This window comes from Tauraco erythrolophus, chromosome 2 (assembly GCF_009769465.1).
Source record: "Tauraco erythrolophus isolate bTauEry1 chromosome 2, bTauEry1.pri, whole genome shotgun sequence".
Lineage (NCBI taxonomy): Eukaryota > Metazoa > Chordata > Aves > Musophagiformes > Musophagidae > Tauraco > Tauraco erythrolophus.
This window is the reverse complement of record NC_141466.1, coordinates 21194319-21212751: the sequence shown is the minus strand read 5'-3', so window position 1 is coordinate 21212751 and position 18433 is coordinate 21194319. Positions and strand designations below refer to the sequence as shown.

Genomic DNA, 18433 nt, shown 5'->3' with positions numbered 1-18433 from the left:
CTCTGCTGCACAACCAGTTGCCCCTCTGATTCCTCCTCCTGCTCCCTCTTAGGAGAAGCTTCTTCCTCCTTGACTGACCGATTCCGCTTCTACTGTTTCTTCTTGACTATAGGGGTGACCGATATAGTTGAGAGTTGGGTTTCTGGCTTAGCCACGGTGCCTGTTTGTATGCCTTCAGGTGCAGAGGCCCCCTCTCCCCCTTGAGGGTGCTAAACAGCGCTCAGCAGACGTAGGCCAGGCCCAGCATGGTGTGAGTTGTGTCCTGTTAGAGCAGCCAGGGCATCCTTTTCTCAAATGCTCTTTATCAGGTCACTTTATCAGGATCCTGCACTTGTTCGGGTGTTAAGTCCCACACCATCACAGGTGAAAACTGTTCTAGATACCTTCCCATATTCTTTCACACAGTTTGCCACTCAAGAACACACTGCCTCAGGGCACATCCCTGTGTGATACTCCCAAATAGTCAGTTAAACATAGGAAAAGCTAAAAACAGATTCTTGAGACACATCAATGTCAGCATTCTGATTACTCAGGGATGTTCAAGATACTGAAGAGTCATTGTAACGAGGTGGAAAGCACCTACCCTGTAGTAGATGAACGGGAAGCTGCTGTTCTTTGTATCCTCCACAAATTGCTTCTCAGAGGAAAAGAGGGAAAAGGTGTAATTGTTAATTGTCTCCACGAGATGGTTCCCGAAGTACTGGGACAGCAGCAATGCAGAGCCCAAATACCAGATTAGGCTCAGGGCCAGCGCCTTCATCATAGTTCTCACGGGCAAAACCCAACTGAGTGCTATATGGCACAGCAAACTGCAAAAGCCAAAGCCAGCCTGTAACAAGCTCTCAAATTTGAGGTACAGCAAGAGAGAGCACATGACAGGGAGGGGGTAAAGGAACAAATAAACCTGCATCGAGGACAAGTCAACATCACAACCAGCAACAGCTAAACATGTATAGTAAGTTCCCTCTAGCACACTCTGGTCAAATGTCCCGTTACCTAGAACCCTACACATCCCAGACTGGGTGCTGAGGACTGTGGTGGGCTCACTCTGGATGGCAGGTAAGCACCCCACAGCTGCTCACTCATTGCCCCCCACAGCAGGATGGGGGAGAGAACCAGAAGGGCAACAGTGAGAAAATTCATGGACTGAGTTAAAGACAGTTTAATAGGTAAAGGGGGGAAAAAATGAAAACAGAACAAAATAAACCCGAGAAAAATAAGTGATGCAGAAGCAATCACCACCAGCTGACTGATGCCCAGACAGTTCCCAAACAACAGACCCCCTGGAATACCCGCACATCCCATCCCGTTCTTATTGCCGAGCATGACGTTCTGTGGTGCAAAATAGCTCTGTGGTTAGTTCGGGTCAGCTGTCCCAGTTGTGCTCCTTCCCAGCCCCTCAGAGTGAGGAGCAGAGAAAGCCTTGGCACTGTGCAAGAACTGTTGAGCAATAGCTAGAACACTGGCGTGTTAGCAATGCCGTTTTGGTCACAAATCCAAAATGCAGCATCATATGGGATGCTACAAAGAAAATTAACTCCATCATAGCAAGACCCAGTACATCAGGGTAAATTTTTGTTCTCCTTACTGTGCCTAGTAAGGCTGCTCCTGAACTGGCCTGTTTTGGGCTCACAGCCCAACAGGGATGATGTGAAAGTCATGCAGGTCACAGGAAGGCAACTCCTTTAGCCATGGCCTAGCACACATGGCCACCAGGAGAGGCTGACAGAGCTGGGGCTGCTGGGGCCAGTAAGAGGAGGCTAACGGGCAATCAAACTGCAGCACACAGCTGCAGAACAGGGAATGAACAAAGACAGCAGAGCCAAAGAATTGTTGGCAGTGGCAGGTGGTAAATAATGGGCAACGGCCACCAGCTATGGTGAGGGAGGTTCATGTTGGACATCAGCAAAACTCCTTCACAAGGTGGGTGAAGCAGCACTGGGACAGGCTGCGTGTGGAACCTGTGGAAGCTCCATCCTTGGTGTTTCCAGGAGCAGACTTCATGTTGGCAACAGTCTAAACAGGAGATTCGACTAGATGACTTTCAGCAGTCCCTTCCAGCCAACATTTCTGTTCTAGGCACCTCGTTTTCCAAACAACCTTCCTATGCAGTGTTATCACAATTGTGGAACTGGAAATACTCAGCTGGCAGTCAAATGACTTTCCACCACAGACCTATGAAACAGCCGCTCTAACCACTGCAGACGTGCTCTTTGGAGGAGATGAATTTAGTTTGGTTTAATGAGCAATTGGGAGCTTGTTCTGTGTTTTGCACACCTGTGGAATGGTCCAGCAACACAATATCTGGGATAAGTGCAGAGGAGCAGCTGATGAGTATGCCTGGTTGAGTTGCTGATGTGTTGGCTTGGAACATTGGCGGCAGTAAGGAAAAGCAGACATAAAAATAAGGTGCAATTTTCTATGCCAAAGCTCTTCTGAAATGCAAGGGCATGGAAAGGAAATGGCTTATGTCCTTAACTTTGCTAAAAACCAAACCCATTACACTCCCCAAAGTCTTTAATCAATGTACGTTCTGCAAGCTGTTGGTCATTAGGAAATTAAAAAAGCACAAGATCTTCAAAATAGTTATCTCATTGTTTGTTTTTTTTTTTTTTTTTTTCAATCCAAGCATACGGATAATTTCATTACATATTATACAATGTCTATACTAAAGTTGATACAACCCAGATTAGGGGCTCTATCATACTGCCATTCAGACCATAAACATCAGGTCCTTAAATGAAGACTCTGTGTTTCCTACGAAAGAGATGGCACCTCTGAGCACCTGAGACAGGCTCTTGCTCTCCATCGTCCTGTAGGCAAGAGCCTACGCAGCTGAAGAGAACACAGCTACAGGTGTCTGGTCAACTGAAGTCACCCTCCAGATCACAGGCCTCCCCCTCCCCAACCTCCTTATAGTGGTGGGTGGGGAAAAGGAATCACGAAAGTAGAAATAAAACCAGAACAGTCTTAAGGTTCCACGATTGCTCAGAAATGGTATAAGGTGTGGAGAGTATGTTAATACACAGCAGTCATTAATTCACCAAGAGCTTGACAGAAGGGTATAATACTTTGCTTGTAGTTTACCTACCACAAACATTGTAGGTAAAGGTAGAAACCAGACAACAAAAATTTCTCAGTAATTATAGGAAAATATCAAATATAAGATTACTTGATAATATGGTAAGGGACAGTATTTTTTTTTATTAAGGTTGAAGAATAGTTTAAGGGCAATCAGAACTTTCTGGTGATGAAAATATAAAAAGTCATTAATGTTTGCCAATTTGCCTTTATTAGTAAAAAGTACAAATACAAAAATTGTACTTTCATGAAAAAAATAAACCAGGTGTACACAGTTTTGCAATATGCTTGTTTCTTTCACACAATTGATGTGACTGAGATGGCTCAGAATATCTTCAGCAGACTCAAGCTTCTTGCAGCCGTAAATCATTATGAACGAATTAGTGCAGATGTAAGACAAAAAGAAAAAGACGTATAGCTCCTGCTATATGTAAAAAACAGAGTAAACCAAAAGCTGAAATACGACTCTGGCTGAATTTATGTATTTCTTTCAAGCACATGTTTTACATTAGCGGAACTTCACAGGTGAAAACGTATGGTGGTTAGCTAAGGCAGATGCCTGTGACTGCCACTGCCTGGGCTAACCCACCCTTCTCAGCGCTCCTCTTCTGTCTCCAGCCTTCCTGCTGCACCAACAGCGCTGACTCAGAGCGCCAGGGTCTTGGGAAGACCGAAAAGGCCAGGGCAGGCACAAGAAAGAAAGCGCAAGCAAGAAGCGGTCTGGTGTTGAAGCCATTCTCCAGAACAAAGCGAGTCCTGAGTTCTGGATGCTGCTCCCATACAAAGATTGTGTCTCAGGGGTGCTTATTATACATATAATATTATGGCATAATACAGGCATATATTTACACAGAATATTATGTACGTTATGCAGGATGTATTTTCAGTGTATTTTTGGAGAAGAGAGGTTTTATTTATATTTTACATTTGGTGGAATGCAACACGCTGATCTACGACAAACAAGCTGTGTGACGGGAAAAAAGTGCAGGGGGAGAAGGAGGGAGGAGAGAATTTAACAGAAATAACTCCACTTAGTGTTTGAGTGAGCGATGTAATGAAATCTGTTTGCTGTGCTAGCTGTCTCCAGATCGGGCTGTAATTACACCACAGAAGGAAGAAAGGTAGCTGAGTCTCAATCTAGATCATTTATGTAAACTCAGCCTTCTTGTCAACGGCGTTCTCGGATTGCACGCGTGCAAACCACAGAAATCATCTCCGATGAACAAAACAGAGACGGTCTCACATTGCAGGCTTCTGATACACCTTACATGCTGTCTGTAATCGGACTTTAAAATTCAACACACCGGGATTCAAAACTTCTCCAGTATTTTCTGTGTTTTATTCAGCGCGGTGAAAGACCGTACTCACAGAAGAGCCTTCCTTCTTCATCTCTGCCGAAGGCCGACGACTGGCCTTACAAATTAACATTTATTTGGCTTAAACAAATGCAAGTGTCACAAACCTAGGAAATTCTTTTGTGTAAGATTGTGTTGAAACAAACTGCTTGATCTGAGGGAGAGATATTCCCTCCCCCAGAAGAGATGGAAAAAACCTCATTCTTTGACCCAGGGCAACACATTTTATGCGCACAGCATAAAACCCAGGCAGTCACTTCCCTTAACAGAGCCAAACTAATACTCGATTAAATATTTTAAAGCTCCTACTTACCATGCTTGACACATTTTCCCAGCAAGTTTCTCAAACACGGAAAGCATTAGGCACAGGGTGATTTCACATTTGAATACATAAAAACAGTGTGAAGAGACACGACTGCACGCAGACAGAGAGAGGATTTTCCCCCATTAATCCCCCGAACTGCCCTTCCCCTTGATAAGCAGGTACGTTAATTCCCAGCTTCGGCGGCTCGCTCTCTCCAGGCAGGTTTGAGCAGGTTTCTTGTGACACCTGGGTCTTCACACCCCTCCATCCCTCCCTCGGGCAGGAAAACCACCGGCCTCCGCCCTGGCGCCGTCCCCGCCAGTGCCCAATCAATACCGACTTATTTCCTGTCCATTTGCTGAGGTCACGGAAACGGGACTCATTAATTATTTCTACCGGTGCAGCCTCAAGTGCGCTTCTGGCACGACAAGCGAAAACTGGCTGTGACCTTTTTTTTTCTTCCCCCTCCCGAATTTTGCTGGTGGTGGCAGCAGTGGCAGCCAGGGTGCGTTCCTCCATCGGGACGGGACAGAGGGATGAGGTGCCCAGCGGTGCGGGGCGTCGGCGTCCCCGCCAGGTTGCTCCCGCCCGCGGAGGGAGAGCAGCTCTTCCTGGGGCGGCGGGTCAGGGAAACCTGGTCACGGCGTAGACGATGTTGGCCAAGGCGGCCCTGGCCTCAGAGGGAGGGAAGCGCTCCAGGGCTGCCAGCGCTCTGTTTCCGTGGCAGCGGCAGAGGTCGATGGCAGAAGTCACACCTTTGCCCGCCTTGATGGCTTCCTGCAGCTGTCAGAAAACACAGGCACAACAGGGTGGGTTTCGGCAATGCCGGCACACGATTATCTCTGAGAGCACGGGGCTCCCACTGCCCCTTCCCCAGGTAATGGCAAGAGCCGAAGCCGTCAGACAAAGCTCTTAAATAGTCTCTGTTTTGGCTCCCCACTACAGCAAAATTGTGGGTAACTTAAACTGCATCATCCATTACTTCATCACCTGAAGGATGCTGGCTCTCCAAAGGGCACACTTAATTTAAAAAAAAACCCAACCAAAACCTTTAAGTATCTGGGCATTTCATATCTGAGCCACTGCCCAAGAGCTTTTGTGCAGAACTGGCAGAGCAGCCGCTCACTCGTGCTCTCGTTTTCTGCAGTCAAAAACTGGATTTTATGAACATGCATTCCATCCCTGTTTTTGGTAACAGGCACAGGATGACACATGTTGAACTCTTCTCTTTTGTAATGCAGGTTTCTGTTTATGTACCGTATGATTACACTCGTTACAGTGGACAAAAGCAAATTTTTTCAGTAAAATGGGATGTGTTAAACTTCATTGTACTGAGCTATATCCGCGCAAACTCAATCTTCTCAGTAAGGCTAGGGAATTTGACAATGGTTTGGTGATACACCACTGAGAAAGACAATATTTTCATGTAATAACAGACATTTCATGGCAAGCTGCTGGAAAGATTTGGCACCTAAAACCACTTGGGGTAAATGACAGGTTAAATTTCATACGAAATAATATGCACAAATATGTCAAACAAAACGTATTTTTTTCCCACTACTTCGATTTAGCTGAAGCTCTAAATAGTAATCACACTTATTAAGGGCTCTTTTATTTTTAATTATTATTTTTTCTTGAAGAACATCATGAGACTGACATGAAACACTGTTACACTTTTCCATCCTAAAATACAGGTGTCCCCAGACCAACTCCAGCCTGATGCCTTCACGCCAGAGCCTGGGAACCAAGGCCTGGTGGATCTTTGGGATTTGATTATCCCCCAAACATGGCAACATTTAATGATCTTTACTGTGTCCCACCTGGCTTTCATCAGTGAGTTACATCACTTTTTAAAAAAGGGCTCTTCTTGAACACAGATATCTACCATAACTAATTACACAGAGTTTTATAAATCATATTTTCCCCCAATACACAGCCCAATGCCCCAATTAATTTACAAATACATCAGTATAACCTTATCTATCTAGGTTAAATCATTTAAAAAATATCTAAGCCACAACCAAACTGTAAGTCACCCATTTTATACAGATACTTGCATTCATACAGAATGAATGACATTTCTTATCTGAATACAAACTGAAGTGGATTAATTATCGTATTTAAAGATGAAATTAGCTGAAAGCGTATTACAGCACTTGAGCGCTGAAGTCCCAGTTCATAAAAATTTTATTCTCCACTTCAGTTAGAATCTTCCTGCACTGTGTGCTGGAAAGGAACTTGCCCTGAGGCGTAAATGCATTGCATAGCTAATTCCACGTGTCTTCTAACGAATGGGAATCAGCCATATAACCACAGCTCTACAGCAGAGGTGGGGATAGGTGAGACGAGGTACATCAGCAGCTTCCCCCTTCCTTGAGGCACAACTTTGCGAGATGGTAGAACCCACACATCTTGAAGCAAACTCTGCTGATTTGCTAAAGCTCATTAAAAAGGTTTAGGATACCTGGTAATGCTCATTTAAGTATAAACTGAGATGTAAACAGGAAAGACAATAGCTCCTAAAAAGTCTTCCAGCTGGTCACAGATCAGAGGAGCTTAGCTTGAGCATTAGGATTGCATATATATACTATAACTTACTCATCACACCAAAATCTGGAAAGGGGGAGAATTCTAACGCAGGGACACAATCCATTTACATGCTTGTCTTGTGCAGGCCCTTAGACACACGTAGTGCCTTGAAGCCAAAACAATTGCAAAGCTCATGTCAAACTATATGCAGAGGAATCACTATACAAAACTCAGACTAATCCACTATTGACTACTTCCAGGCAAAGTTCAAGGAATCTCAAAATGAGAAATTCTTGCTCATATGGAGAGCTCCTTCCTTAAGCTTTCCAGTTAGAGATTACCCTATGTAATGAACGATTTATAGTCCTTAAAAACTTACCTGTTTTATAGTCCATTTGCAGAATCACCTGATCATAGAATCATAGAATGGTTAGGGTTGGAAGGGACCTCAAAGATCATCTAGTTCCAACCCCCCTGCCATGGGCAGGGAAACCCTCCACTACACCAGGTTGCCCAAATGGTCAATTCAAACAAGCATACAGTGAGGCAAACTAGTCTGGATTAACCAGCTGGGGTTGTAAAATCGGGGAGGGTGGGGGAGGAGAGAGAGAAAAGAGTATAAATTTGCCTTCTTGCAGTGGGACAGTTATTAAAGAAATATAGGATATAACTCCATAGGAAACCAGGCTTCAGTACTCCTGCTGTACACAGAAAAATCCCAATTTAAGTCTTTAGCTGTACTATCAGTTGTATTACAGTCACACTTTCACGCTCGCTCTCTCAATTTTTGAGCTTCAATGACTTTATGTAATGAACTTCATAAACAAAGTACATAAAAAAATATCCACGTATCCAGTTTAGAAGTATTATTTTTTAATTTCATTTGGAAAGAAGCTGCTAATTTTTGAGTCAAACAGAAAAGCAAAATTCACTGCTTTTATTTGTTACTTTATAAACTTTAATTACAATCCCTCATTAATTTCTTCTAAATAAAGGAATCTACTCTTTTAGTCTCTACTTATATGGCGTCATTTTGTGCATCAAACATGTTTCCACTCATAGGAAAAATTTCATCCATCATTAAAACATAACCTTCTTCAGAGTGGCATTCAGTAATTAAAGCTGAATACAAGTCAAAATACAGATTGCTTCAACACACTTTTCTCCAGTTGAACTGCCAGATACACTGGAATGCTGCCCTTTAAGTTTTCATTCAGACCATTGGCACTACAACCCTACTTCAATCTAAAGATGCCAAGAATCTGAAAAATCACTGACTGGGTTTTGGTTATTTAAATTCAGCTTAAAGAATAGTCTTGCAATAGCGCAACCAAGTTAAGACTCAGATGGAACATGATGCCACCCCCAACATACCAACACTGTTTCCTCCAGTACCTTTTGTTTTCCTCAACATATTCAGATATTGACCAGGCTTCACAGTTTTGCCAAGTAAACATGAAGCTCAGAACCCCAAAGTTTTATGTCTGAAAGTTGTTTCACAAAAGTAAGGAAAAGTAACAACAACATCATCATTATCTTCACAGGCCGGGAAAAAAGATTCATGGCTGAGCACTGGGAATAGAGCACATGGAGAGTCTTGCTCCATTCAGCCTGCTCTAGCTGCGCTAAGCCCATCATCCATTTGATCTGCAATGAATTTATTTTCATTTCTTCTCATTCCCTAGTCTTTGGCTGGAAGGTGCCATCACTCTGATCAAGAGTTACAGAAAAGGCATAAGAAAATACATATGGAAAGGAGAGAAGTGCTGAGGGTTTCTCATTCTGAATGCTCTGAATACACACAAGAGGACAAACTGCTGAGTGAGAGACTGGGCTCTATTTCTCCGGCTTCCTCTTTCCCTTCTCATTAATTCCTTCTCTTCAGTCACCTTATACCAGCAAACCAAGAGGAGGAGAAAGGGATGCTTTCTGAGCCCTTCCAACTTTAAGGCTGCTTTCCACTATCGCCCTCCACACCCACATGCTCTAGGCATGTCCTACAAATAAATGGTAACAAGCTATTGATTGTTTCTTAAAGAAAACTCTTGGAAAAGAGCTCACTGGAAGTTATATCAGCACCATGGTTTCAAGTTTCCATTTTCTGTTGTTCAAGAGACAACCACAAGCACCAACTAGTTGGAGTTGGGGCATTTTCCACTCAACCTTCTGAGGTTTGCTGGGCCAAGAACAGCACCAAAAAACCAGAACAGCAGCCACTTTCTACGAAAAGGGAGACGTGGGTTCAAGACCTTGGTCTCAGGACTGCTTCCAGCTCATGTTAAAAGCTCCTGGACAAAATACAGAGGTAGCTTTGGAGCAATGGCCATGTAACCATATATAGTCCATTCGTGGTTCTGGCCCTACATGTGGGAACAGAAGGATGCTAATGGATGAGAGCTTTACTTCTGTGTTGGCTGACTTACCCTTCTAAGTCCGCCATAAAACCAAAAGAGTAGGCTTGTGTGTCCCATCTCTCTGCCTATGAGCTAGTATAATGTTAAAACTAAGAAATTATTTCCTGCAGTAGAGCATAAGTGAATAATAAAAAGAAAACTTGTGTGGTCTAGGTCATACCATATATAAAATTGTAGTGAATTTGCATTCCTGCTCCTACTTTGGAGCATTAACATTTGGGTTTGTTTTTTATTAAGTATTTAGGCACATTAATAAGTAAGGGATAGTCTACATTTCAACTAACAATCTTGATAGAGTCTACACAGCTTTTTGATTCTAGTGAGTTGTTATAAATATACAAAGAGTAACGGAACGGTGACGGTGGTGGTGAATCTCAAATCAACTGCTAGTTTCACATACGGTAATAAATGGTCATCCAACAGAAGCTGCCTATAACCAGATTTGCCAACGTTCATCTAGATTCAAATCAATGACCAATGAGACAAGAGATCCACATCCTGGTTTTCTGATTTTCAGCTATATTCTTTTTCCTTCATAGTTAGTTATCTACACACGTATTTTTTTCCCAAAGCAGTGTGTCCTTGCAGCAAAGGTCATCAACCACTTCTTGGGCTATGTTAAAAAGTGTATTCAGCAAGCAATTACTGCCTCTTATTTGGGGCTTGTGAGACCCTGTCTGGAGTGCTGTGTCCAATTCTGAGCTTCCTACTAAGTGAAAGACATTGCCATACTGCAGCAGAGGGAGGCTACCCAGACGATACGGACCTGGAGCATCACATGATCTACAAGGAAATGCTGGGAATTGGTTAGTTAAGCCTGAAGAAGAGGAGGCTGTTATGGCTGTCCCAACCACCTCATGGGCAAGCACAGAGGAGTCAGAACTGGATTCTTCTCAGAGGTGTACGTGGAAGTGATGAGAGGCAACAGGCACAGCTTGCAGCATGGGAAATGCTTTGGAAATTTGGGAAATTCTTTGCCACCAGGAGGGAGGTCAAGCACCGGAACAGGTTCCTCAGGTCAGCTGTGAAATCTCTGTCTTTGCAGATACTCAAAACTCAACTGAGCAAACCCATAGTGGCTCTTCTTTGAGCAAACAGTTGGACCAGACATCCCCTAAAGGTCCCTTCCAACGTAAATTTTTGTATGATTCTGTGAATAACGTAGAGTTCAAAGTACTACATTTCCCAGTCTATTTGTTTTAAAAAGGCAAAGAGAAAATTTCTCATCCACACCACAGCAGTCAAGTATTTGCTTTTCAGACCAACTGTTCAGGATTCCTGTTGGACAGAACAGCTTGTCTAAGGGCAGTGAGAGGTCAAAAAGGGAAGCCAAGGACTGCTGGATTTTGGAGACTGAAGAATTAAAGCAGACAAAAACTAAGCAGGTGTTCAAGTACAAAGACAGCTAACCTCAAATCTTCTCTGCTGAGATATTTCTGCCTTATTTCCTAGCCAAAAGAAAGGAGATTCCTTTCAGATAGCTCTACCTGTAGGGAAAAACAAATTCCGGGGCAAGGGGTGACTCTCTGAATATGTAGTGAATATTTTGGCTGTACTAGACTTTATGTGCAAAGGGAGAATAAGAACACTGAAATTCATAATACTTTTTTTTTCTTTTCAATGGTCAATCTTAGCATTAATTATTCAAGTGACAAGATATCAACAAGCCACTTCAGCTTTTTTGTTGTTGTTTTAAAAGAATCATCCTAAACAGCTGAATTTCTTACATACTGAAATCTTCAAACATCATGCATTCTCTCTCCTCTTGAAGGGAGCTAAAACATTCTACATTTCTGAAATGTGCTCTACTCACTGAAGCAAAAAGAAACCCCAAAACACAAAATTTAAATTGATCTGTGGCCGAGTGACTGAATAATGCTTTAAGTGTTTACAGTGTTCTGCACTAGCTTTTCTAAATTTGTTTTCTCTTTTGTGGGAACAACACGCTCAATAAGCACTGATGTTTTAGACTGCTGAAGCGTTACCTTGAAAAGGCACAGACATGTTTCACAACTACTTGATCAACATTTTCAAATTTTTCCTTTGTTTTTTAAGTACTTTGGAATGTCTCAGCATCCACTCTCTCAGTTTTTGTGGCTGGATGCAGGGTTATGCTCTTCCTTCTCAAAATGGGCTGCACAATCATTTAAATGCATCACTTTCTAATGTCATAAGATACCTCTATTTTTTAAAAATGTTTGTTGGCTATATACGTAGAATGATCATAGAATCATAGAATGGTTAGGGCTGGAAGGGACCTTCAAAGGTCATCTAGTCCAACCCCCCTGCAAGGAACAGGGATATCTCCAACTAGATCAGGTTGCTCAGGGCCTCATCCAACCTGGCCTTGAACGTCTCCGGGGATGGGGCATCCACCACCTCTCTGGGCAACCTGTTCCAGTGTTCTACAACTCTCATGGTAAAAAAATTTTTCCTAATAATGATATGCCACTTGAAATTGGAGCAGTAAATATATTTATCCAATCTTTTCTTAGAAACTTTTCCTTTATAAAAGGATCTGCGTCCAGTTCTGGAGTCCCCAACATAAGAAGGACATGGACCAGTTGGAGAGGGTCCAGAGGAGGGCCACGAAGATGATAAGAGGGCTGGAGCACCTTTCCTATGAGGACAGGCTGAAAGAGTTGGGGCTGTTCAGCCTGGAGAAGAGGAGGCTCCGGGGTGACCTTATAGCGATCTTCCAGTACCTCAAGGGGGCCTACAAGAAAGATGGGGAGAGGCTGTTCAGGAGGGCCTGTTGTGATAGGACAAGGGGTAATGGTTTTAAAATAGAGGGAGGTAGATTCAGATTGGATATTAGGAAAAAATTTTTTACCATGAGAGTTGTAGAACACTGGAACAGGTTGCCCAGAGAGGTGGTGGATGCTCCATCCCTGGAGACGTTCAAGGCCAGGTTGGACGAGGCCCTGAGCAACCTGATCTAGTTGGAGATATCCCTGTTCCTTGCAGGGGGGTTGGACTAGATGACCTTTGAAGGTCCCTTCTAGCCCTAACCATTCTATGATTCTATGATCTTTAAAGGGCAAAAACACCCTGCAGAAACTTCCATTAGTAGTACTACTCATCTGACAAACAGAAAAATTCTCTTTCTACTTCAAACTCAAAAACACGCTGTCTAGGAAGAGACCAAATCTGGACACAGTCACCCTCAGCAGCAGAGGAAAGATGGCCTGCTTACAGGGAACGCTGCTGCTCCAGCCGTTACTCAGCTCTTGTAGTACACTTTGCCAAAAAATTACAAGTCATCCAGAGACACCGATTGACTGTACAAAGTGACCCTTTAATACTTTGGAAGAGACACCAACTCCTCCTCCTTCTGCCTTTCCATGTCTTTCACGATGAAGTCAACAAGGACCACTAGCTTTTTAATCTAAACAATGGTAGTTAAGTGATGCCTTTTTACCAAAAAGCACGACTTTCTTAAATGGCATTCATGCAAACAGTGATTGTTAATTGTCAGCATACACAAGCAATTGACTTGGTATTTATGTTAAGAGATGTGATAGTTGTTTGCTTTAATGAAACAAAAGTTTTGCTGGATTTTTCTCCCTAAAAAAGCCATGGAAAACACCCACTGGTTAAAAACAAAGATCTAACTGATTTTTGGTACTGGACATACACCTTGATTATTCGGATATGGTCAATTCCAACAAAGGTGAAAAATGCTTCTTCTAAATGGTTTTGGCTGCATTTGTAATATTTCTAACACATCTAAAAAACCCCATATTCATTAAATCACTGACTATTCTGTTTTTTTAACATACGTAACAAAAGGAACTAATGGCAGTGGCTGCTTCAAAACAAGACAAATCTTAATGGAAAACCACCACAGGTCATAAGCATCTACAAATAACAATCCTCTGCTTTTAACTCTTTGCTGCATTTCAGGAGCAAGAGAGTGAACAGTCTATGGCCTATAGTCTCATAACACATCTCACAATGATCCTCCAGCATTTAATTAAACAGAACAGTGGGACCACTCTCACTTGGGACTGCAAACTTGCCGTGCAGACAGCACTGCAGCATGATGAACGCACTAACCGTGGTAGTCAACGGTGAGCTGGGGACGGGGAGCCATCCGACTCTTGCTAACGCAACTGGATGGCACTGTGTTGTGTTATTGTTATTTATTAGCTGCATGACAGTAGGCTACCACCGAGAAACCTCCTTCTTTATCAATGTGACCCTTCCCATTTTTCTTCTCTAGCTCTTTCCTACCATATGGGTAGTCGAGACGTTAGTGCCGTGCAGGGTATGAATGGCTGGATCTACCACTTCTTGACTCATGCTGCTTCCAGTACTGTACAAAATCTGTTCCCTGTGTTAATGTCATGCACAGTGTTTCATATACAAATCACCCAAGTATGTCACAGCATACTATGGTGATGTACTATGATGATACTTCCCATGTCAGTTTGGATGAAAGACCTCTACAACAGGCAGCAGAGCAAATGAACAGGGCTACAGTAACAACAACAACATTTCCCTACGTCCTCTTTCACTCGACTTAATTTACCTTCTTTGAATACTGCATTTAGAAAAACAAGAAGATCCTTTCAGTAGCATACTCACTGGCCGCAAAATACAGGATTTCACATATCTTTAGCCTTATCTTGTAATTTTTCTAGAGCCTCGGCCAGAAACCAAGAGTTATTCCTACCTTCCTCATTTCTACTACTAGTTGTGCCTTTGTTACACTCACTTAAGAAGTCTGTATAATGCCAAGCATCATTAAGGCCTTGACTTCAGAGAAGGGTTTTTAATCTATATTATAAAAGAGTAAGCAATTCAATTGAGAATCTTGATTTGTTGTTTCAGAATTACACAGCTTATCTTGCATGCAAAGTAGATGTAAAACGGATAAAAGCCTTTTGATTTTAAAAAGTCTGAGATTTTTGCCGAAATCCAACATACAAATGAGAGTGACGGGAAACTTGCTGTCTCTTTCAGCGACATATGTGAGTTTCATCACTGCCATATATTGGTGCTTTCTCTTTTGTTACCTGAAACGCAACTAAAACAGAGCTGAAACTACTTTTTCATCCCTGGAAAAGACTTTCAAACACCGCAATGATGGATCAATAATTTGTCTGGATGTGGTATGATAGTGTAGAAGGGAAAAAAAAAAAAAAGAAAGAGTGAAACATTCAGATACTAATGTGAGAAAATACATTCAGAAACACAGACCTTAAAATAAGCCTTTTGTGATTTCAAAGTCCTTCTGATAAAAAGATTGAGAAAAGCTGGGAGAAGAAAATACTAATAATTTTGCTGAACAGTGACCTTATTGATATGATAGTCTTAGACCTAATTAAATTAATAGAAAGTATTTCACTTCTATATTTATGTCAGAGCCCTCACTAAATTTTCTAGCACCCTCTAGATATTTTTTTTGTCAGTGAAAAAATCAGCGTTACCATTTTAATACAACGTGCATCAAAAGAACAATTCAGAATTCTTGAGCAGTCTCTAAATTGAAATAAAATAAGACCTTTGCCTTTTAAGGAGGCATGTTAAATGGGTGGATCTCAATTTCTCAGTTTTACCTTCATTCATTATTTTAATTGAAAGCCACAGCGAGTAAGGTAAAATATTCTTAAGCAGGCAAATCAGCTAACAATTTTTGTATATATACTAAAGGAACAAAATTTTTATTTCAACTAAGTGGCACACTGAAGTTTGTAATAAAAATTAAGAGAACAAAAATGACAAATTTTCAGAAGTTCTACAGGTAGTTTTGACGACCTTCACTTTTACAAAATTAAAAAGGGGATGTTTCAGAGACTCAACGAGAAGCAAGTCCTCAAATTTGATTAGGAACATTAAAGTAATTCTAGGAACCTAATAGAAAGATGAGAAGGGACCTTGACGCTGGGAAGAAAAGACTGAGCAAATGTGCAAAACACTGACTCTAGTGGTGTAGAAATAAAGACAACAGCAAAGGCGAAAACCGAAATACTAATTTGTACCGCACAACATGCCTCCTAATTGGCTGTGAGCGTGTCCTGGCCGAGCTGCTACGCTGGGGTGAGCTACAGGTTACTGGGTTCATTTATCATGAATGTCACTAATGACCACTTTTATTTTAAACGAAGAAACATAGGAGACAGGGATGTGACTTCACAGTTTTGAGGCCAACTTCTACAAAGAACCAAAGCTGATTACAGTTTGAGCTCACAAAAACCATGGAGAACTTTTCATTGTCATTACTAACTCATGATATCTGTGCTTATGTAACAGACAATTACTTGGAGCTAGTAAAATTATGTGCTTCCTGGCTGAAGTTAATTGCTCAAAATACAACACTTGAAGAAGGGCTTTTCCCTTTCCTTTTATTCAAGTACCCAAGTTGCCTAGGCACACTATAAGTTTTTCAATTTAATTGGAATCCAAATTATGAAATCATTTAAGTCAAAACACAGAATACACTGACAAATATTTAATCCAGTAAAACGACTTTACATGCTCTTTTTTTCCTTTTTTTTAAAAAAATATGGAAATTACATTGGGCAGATCACAATTGTAAAAATTAAAAGGAGAAAATTCATTCTGGATTTACAAAAGCAAGTATCCTAGTTTAAACATTCACAGAAGTGTCTCACACACTCAGACATATTTGAAGAATGAAAATTAGTGCTCTCGGTGGTGATTTAGAAAGTCACAATTGCATCAGTTTCTCTATTGTAGAAAAACCAAAAGCAAAATGATTTTAAATAGCAAGCTAAGGTTGAGATATTTTTTATGTTCTAATGGGAAGGAAGGACAGAGAGGTTTTTTTCTTAATAATCTAAATTACAAATTTTCTTAATACAGCATAATTATAATAAAAAAGTTTGACCTATACCTGCGTGTTAGCTTTATGTACAAGCAGCAATCAGCCACAGCTGTAACACTCTTCAGACCCCAGCTCAAGGAGCAATTCTCAATCATGTGTGTGGCTCAATAATTCATATATTATTTCCCATTGATGCTGGAGATCACTAACTGGTCCCTCTATATACCTAAGACTCGAAACAAGCCAGGTTTGTGCTCGGAACGGATTGGGAACACAACCTCGTCTTCTGTCTCCACCACAAGAAAGCTGTGCTTCAGTATTTAACCAGGGGAACCTTCTCAGCCATTTCCTGCAGCTCTTTAAGAGCTTCATGGTGTCCCAGCTACTTTCAGTAGATAAGCTAGTTTGTTCAGGTCTGCTTTTACTATAGAGCAGTCCCAGTAGCAAATGCAGTGGTGACTTAGCTAAAAGTTGTAATGGGGACTGGCAGAAACACAAATTATTATAAAACGTGTGTGTGCGTATTTTTAAATAGACGGCATGGCATTAAGGTGAGATTAAAAATGTAACAGCTACTCTATCAATATAGAGACATCACGGATAGGATGTAACCTGCAAATGACTGCAGAAAAAGAAGATAGCAAAAACCACCAGAAGTCTGGTTTCAAAACCAAATTTGGGGAATTAAATGAGATAAAGAATGGCAAAACGATTATTAAATAGCTACATTCAATACTTACAGTACAGCTGACTATTATTGGCTTTTTAACATGAAGAAATTGCACAAGCCATTCCCTCTCCCTCCATGTACACATGCACAAATTATAACTTGACTTTAATAAGGAAGTTTCTCTCAACTGTCAAGAATATCCTTGAAAATATTAAAAGAAACATTTAAAATAATAATCAGAATTAAATGTAATTTACCAACCTTCTTATAGTCCGTTATATTTCCTTTTCCTTGTGCCTTAAAAAGAAAGAGAGATTTTATGTAAGACACTACATACTACAAACTAGACTTGCAGGAATGAAGAATGCAATTAAAAGAGCTACTACTTTAAACATAACTAACTTTCTTTGGCAATCTGATATGGAAAAACCCAAAATACAATCAAATGTGTTACCAGCTTTTATACAAGATGGTTCTGTTTCAGGTAAGAGCTGCAGATACTCAATGTAATTTTTAGGTTTTTTATTATGACTTGTAGTTAAACATTTGTGGAATTCAAAATGTTTTCATCTTAAGAAATCTTGCTGTTTGCAGTAATTAATCTCTCCCACGAGATTCTGAAATAAACTATACTTCATGTCAGCAATAACAGGATTTAAGTTCTTAAAAGAGAACTCCCCCTGCATCTGTAGTGATTTGCACAGAGTTAATAGTGTCGAGCTCTCAAAAAGGAATGCAAGGACCACGTCAGCGCTATTAGACCTAGGTTAGATATGCTAATTGTGCTTTTAGTTTAGAGTTATATTTAAGTATACAGCATCACCCCTTAATTAAGCAGCAGATACATACAACCTATGACTTCTAGCACATTCAGAAAGAAGTATGAATACATTTTAAATTTCTTCTCGCCCAAATGCAGAAAGTACATAGACCAAATTCCTCAATTTTGTCACAGGGTAACGTAGAAGAGAAGATATCTATGCCTTTCTCACCCAGTGGCAGTGCTCTGCCAGGCCCAGAGCATTCCTTCTTAACCAACCTGAAGCCCCTTCCTTAGGTCAAATCTAGCTGTATCACTACCACCTTGTCCAAATCCAGCTCTTCTCTTTTCAGGCACATTGAGGAAAAAAAATCACTAATGTTTCTTTCCCTGTAGCCTCCACAAGGGAAGATCACAAACCTCAGTTCTTTGGGAATGTGTCCTCTGAAAGGATGTAGATTAGGACCCGCTACCTCTCTGGGTCCTCTGTGGGGACTTCAGAGAGCAGCCAAGAGGAGCAGGCTAAC

The 18433-nt window shown here is 41.3% G+C and overlaps 1 protein-coding gene across 2 annotated transcripts in view; it reads right to left on the bottom strand.

Annotated features, from left to right (window-relative positions):
• Positions 1-5364: 5364 nt before the first annotated feature.
• The window catches only part of PDSS2 (decaprenyl diphosphate synthase subunit 2), a 125648-nt gene continuing 112579 nt past the window's right edge, over positions 5365-18433 (bottom strand). For both annotated transcript variants that reach the window (XM_086608137.1, XM_086608138.1), the window contains exons 7-8: positions 17408-17443; positions 5365-5523 (exon numbers count right to left, since the gene is read on the bottom strand). In XM_086608137.1, the coding sequence (XP_086464263.1) occupies positions 5365-5523; positions 17408-17443 (195 nt within the window). The remainder of the gene's footprint in view (positions 5524-17407; positions 17444-18433) is intronic.